The following is a 4,119-nucleotide window of genomic DNA, read 5'->3' as shown; positions in this document are numbered from 1 at the left end:
CCGTTACAGTATGCCAGTACCCATTTCCGTGTCAGTTAGTCGATGATGAAGATGTTGACGAAGACGAAGAGGAAGCCTGTCTACACGATGATAATGCCTTTGAGTATGAAGGTCCACCCGATGTTGAAGAGGCCCGGGGTCAAGAGCTGGAAGAGGTGGAAAGTGATCCATCTGACAGCGCGGACGAGTACCACCCCAGCGACTTCAACAGCGCGTCGGATGACTCCGATGTTGACTACGATCCCAACGAACACTAAGCGTCATCACTAAGTCCAGTTAAGGAGAATAGCATAACAACACATTACGCTACTGAAATGTTACCGTTACACACTAAAGACCTTTTGCTGACGTAGAGTACAGATGCGGGCGACAGTACACTTGCGGGCAATATATCAGTCAGGCGTACCATTACGGACGGCAGTAAATTTGCGGACGACCAAATATACAGTCCAATCATACAGTACCCGTACAATTGCGGGCGACAGTACAACTGTGGACGACGAAACATTAAGTATTAAGTACAGAAGAGGACGATAGTACAAAAGCACACGACGGTACGATTGCGGACGACACTAGTACATTTGCGGACGACACTAGTACATTTGCGGGCGACAGTACGCTTGCGGACGACTGTTCGTTTGCGGACGGCAAGAGTAGTTAATCATTCACCGTTTTTTACGCGCACGAATTGCAGCAAGAATGTTGTTTACAGTCATGTCGCCGTTTACACAGCATGAAAACTCAGCTTCGAAGCGGTCTAAGTCGTCTTGAAACTCACCACGCACGAACTCTGCAATGATTTTCATCCTCGACAATCGGGATCGGTGTGCCTTGCGTTCGTGTGACAGCATGTCAACACCCGCACGATACTGGTGGCACGCCGGATTCGCTACCCAATACTGCGTGACGTAGTCGCGCCAGGACTTTGCCCCGTGAAGTTCAGACATTAACAAAGAGGTATCCGACACCGGGTCCGCATTGCCTACACCATTCCTTTTAACATCTTCGATAGTCTGTGATGTAGTTACAACACCTTTAATCATATCGCGCAATCCCTCGAGAAGGTCCTGCTTCAGCCGATCGACAGCTGAAGCGGGCATCGCTGTGCAGCTATCTTCAGTCTCCACTGGCGCTCCCAGCAGTTCTTCGTCATCATATCGCGGGCAAATGTAATCTGTATCCCTCACACATTCAAGTGATGCACTTGTGTGCATGATGGCATCCGGTGCTAGCGAGTCCCCAAGTAAACTCTCTTCACGATCGAGCACGTCATCCAGGAGATACCGCGTCACCGTTTCTGCTTTTTCACTTGGCGCCCAGCCGGCCCACCACTTCACTAGCTTGAGTGACCACCTCCGCTTCTCAGGAGCGAACATGAACCGGTACTGGGCAATGAGACGTGAACCAAATGTCGTCTCCCAGCACATTCTTGCTAGTGCCAGCAGCTTCGGCAATTATATTTAGCACTTGGGTGAAGCTACTGTCCGACATGGGAGAACCCCACTTGATGCCTACGTTAGCGAAAGCTCGTGCATCAGTAGTAGTGTCATCGCCGCGAGCGCGCTTTCTCGAATCACGGGAAACCTTGGTCAGCGATGGGAACGCATAATCATCTTCACTCCAGTTGTGATGCAGTTTAGTCCGTGCATATTCAAACCAGCGGCTCAAGTGTGTTAATGCTTCAGCAGCTCGTTCTTCCTTGGGTAGCAGGTGAAGCGAGTAGGTGCGACTGGCGAGCGGGTCATGGTCCGTTTTTCGATCGCGAATAGTGAAGCAACCAAACCGAATCATTAATCCGTTCTTGCGTGATTTACGTTGAAGTCCAAGCTGAATATCGCGCCGTTTCATCAGAAGAACTTCATTAATGCGGCACATTCCATAGAAGCACACACAGCTGAAAACCACAACCGCATTGTTTCGTTGCACATAGAATTGAACTCAAGAAAGGCGATGACACGAGTAAGCATCTGCAGTGACATTGGTGATGCTCTTTTAGGCGTCCTTTCACGCTTCTTGGACTTGTTGAGATCAGCCAGAATCTGAGTGATAGCTGACGGTCGTGCCGGGTTTCCACGGAGAACAAGTGTTCCATCTGGAGCTGTGTCCACAACCCAACGATCATGAGGGTGTCCTCCGACCAACATCTCAGGCTTTTTGTAGTGCCAGTTAAGCGCAGCGCGAAGCTTCTCTGCAGGCCATTGACTTGTGTTGGACGTTGTCAGATGGTTGATGTAGGCAGCCATAACACCAGGCAACTCAGGGAATCGTTTGAGAGTCGGGTTGGGATACCCTTCGGTGCGGCAGAAGTCCGCAAAGCGCCGTAGACTACCGCTGTAGTCGGTTCGCGTACGAGGCTCTAGACGCTGGTCAGCATACTTGGAAGCGGCGATTGCTGCGCTGTAGAGGCGGCTTGTTTGGGGAAGGTCCATCGCGCTTTGCCAGAGATAATGAAAACGTGAAGTGAAGAGGTCTTAAAGGATGGCCAATGATCTTATAATGGGGTCGTCCGCAAGTGTATTTTGTACCCTGTCGTCCGCAAGTGTATTATGTTCGGTGTACTATAATGCAGTGCTGCTAAAAACTATAGCCGCATTCATTTTTTTGACGCAACGCAAGCAATACTTGATCCCAGCGGATGACGCTTGGTCTAAAGTCTATAATTACGACTACAAATAGATAAAATCAGAGCGTTTTGTGGTTGAAGTGTTATTGAAAACACAATAAAAAAATTTAAGTTGGGGAAGTGTTCTAAATTATAGACGCACTTTTTAAAAAACCAGATAGCACTTGCAAAAATCGTTTTTATTGGCTAAAAATTGTTTAGGGTGATTACAGCCACAACCGCCTGCACGATAGTGAACGCGCCACCTCGAAACAAGCCCGAACGATGCCTCGAGGAGCCAAACTCACTGCCGACGAGATCGGCCAAGCAAAAGCGCTGCATGCAGAGCATAGGAGCTTCCGCTACATCGCTAGGTACCTTGTACCGGATTCGACGAATAAAACGCAACTTTGTAAAATGTTACCTCCAAGTAAATTTGTAAAAAGGTAAAAAGTCGTAAATATTTTAACGTAGATCGGATGCCACAAAACCAACCAGCGCCATCCATCTTAATTTCCCGCGCATTTTGGATTTGAGCGTCTTAATGCGAACCAAAGCCCAGTGCACCAACCAAGAACGGCGAGAGGTAAGCAAGAGTCATTCCGCAGTAGATGAAAATGTATTTTTAGTTTCCAATATGTGCATTTATAGGCTGTGCTGGAAGTCCGAGCTGCGGGTGAAGCCACAGAGGCGTTGGCTGCCAAGTACGGTGTTCACCGTGTGACATTGTGGCGCTGGGCCAAGGAGGAGGGTCGAATTAAAGACGCTCAAGGCGTAAACAGAAAGAAAAAGAAGATAAGCAAGGTCAAGAGGGGTGTGAAATTACGATTTCCCGGACTAGAATCTCGGTATATGTTTTATTTTAACAATTGATAATTGTTAATTAAAACTAACAAATTTGTAGTCTTCTTGAGTGGTTTATCGATATGCGGAAGAACAAGTCAATGTGTAAGTGGCATAAATAATTACTGGCATGCAATATTGTTAATTTTAAAAATTAAACTGAATAGGTGTAACAAGCCAGTGTCTACTGCTCATGGCTGTCCGCTTTGAGCCCCGGTATCTTACTGGAAGATCGTTAGATACTGCTGTGGCTGCTATAAGACGGTTTCGCCTTCGCAATCGTCTCCCAGTACGAGTTATTACCCACAGAGGCACCAAAAAGCGCTCGGAATTGCAGGTACATTGTTGTGAGATCATCAAAATATTTTTTTTAATAACGTTGTTATTTAAATTATTAGGGTGTGGCGGATCATTTTTCAAGAACCATTCAGTACAATCTGGAGATGGCCGGCCTACTTTCAGGCATCAAGGGGCCAAACAAGTACGAGTCGGTGTTTAACATGGACCAGACGTCAATATACATTGATATGGGGCCGAAGCGGACGATTGAGTTCGTTGGAGCTAAAAATGTCGACGCCACCCAAGGTAACTTTATTGAATTAGATACTTTTAACCTTTTTGTTTTACAATTTCATTAATTTATTTACTCTTTTTAACTATAGGAATGTCGGAAA

At 46.9% G+C, this 4,119-nt stretch overlaps 3 protein-coding genes across 3 annotated transcripts in view; 2 read left to right on the top strand and 1 right to left on the bottom strand.

Annotated features, from left to right (window-relative positions):
* PPTG_22550 (hypothetical protein) overlaps positions 1 to 257 on the top strand; it is a gene marked incomplete at both ends in the record, with an annotated part of 421 nt that extends 164 nt beyond the window's left edge. Inside the window, one exon of the mRNA XM_008904793.1 lies at positions 10 to 257. Coding sequence (XP_008903041.1) covers positions 10 to 257 — 248 coding nt within the window. The remainder of the gene's footprint in view (positions 1 to 9) is intronic.
* A 408-nt stretch (positions 258 to 665) lies between these two features.
* PPTG_09537 (hypothetical protein) lies at positions 666 to 2,429 on the bottom strand (the record flags this gene model as incomplete). The annotated part of the gene is made up of 3 exons (XM_008904545.1): positions 666 to 1,385; positions 1,426 to 1,894; positions 1,927 to 2,429. The coding sequence occupies 3 exons, from the start codon at positions 2,427 to 2,429 to the stop codon at positions 666 to 668; spliced, it is 1,692 nt and encodes a 563-aa protein (XP_008902793.1).
* Positions 2,430 to 2,887: 458 nt separating this feature from the next.
* Positions 2,888 to 4,083, top strand: PPTG_09536 (hypothetical protein; the record flags this gene model as incomplete). Its single annotated transcript, XM_008904544.1, has 6 exons — positions 2,888 to 2,976; positions 3,077 to 3,188; positions 3,254 to 3,450; positions 3,507 to 3,550; positions 3,613 to 3,782; positions 3,844 to 4,083. 6 exons carry the CDS (start codon positions 2,888 to 2,890, stop codon positions 4,081 to 4,083), a joined length of 852 nt encoding a protein of 283 aa, XP_008902792.1.
* Between the last annotated feature and the right edge of the window lie 36 nt (positions 4,084 to 4,119).

The sequence above is a fragment of the Phytophthora parasitica genome, assembly GCF_000247585.1.
Source record: "Phytophthora parasitica INRA-310 unplaced genomic scaffold supercont2.18, whole genome shotgun sequence".
Taxonomy (NCBI): Eukaryota; Oomycota; class Peronosporomycetes; order Peronosporales; family Peronosporaceae; genus Phytophthora; species Phytophthora nicotianae.
This window is presented reverse-complemented; position numbering and strand designations above follow the sequence as displayed.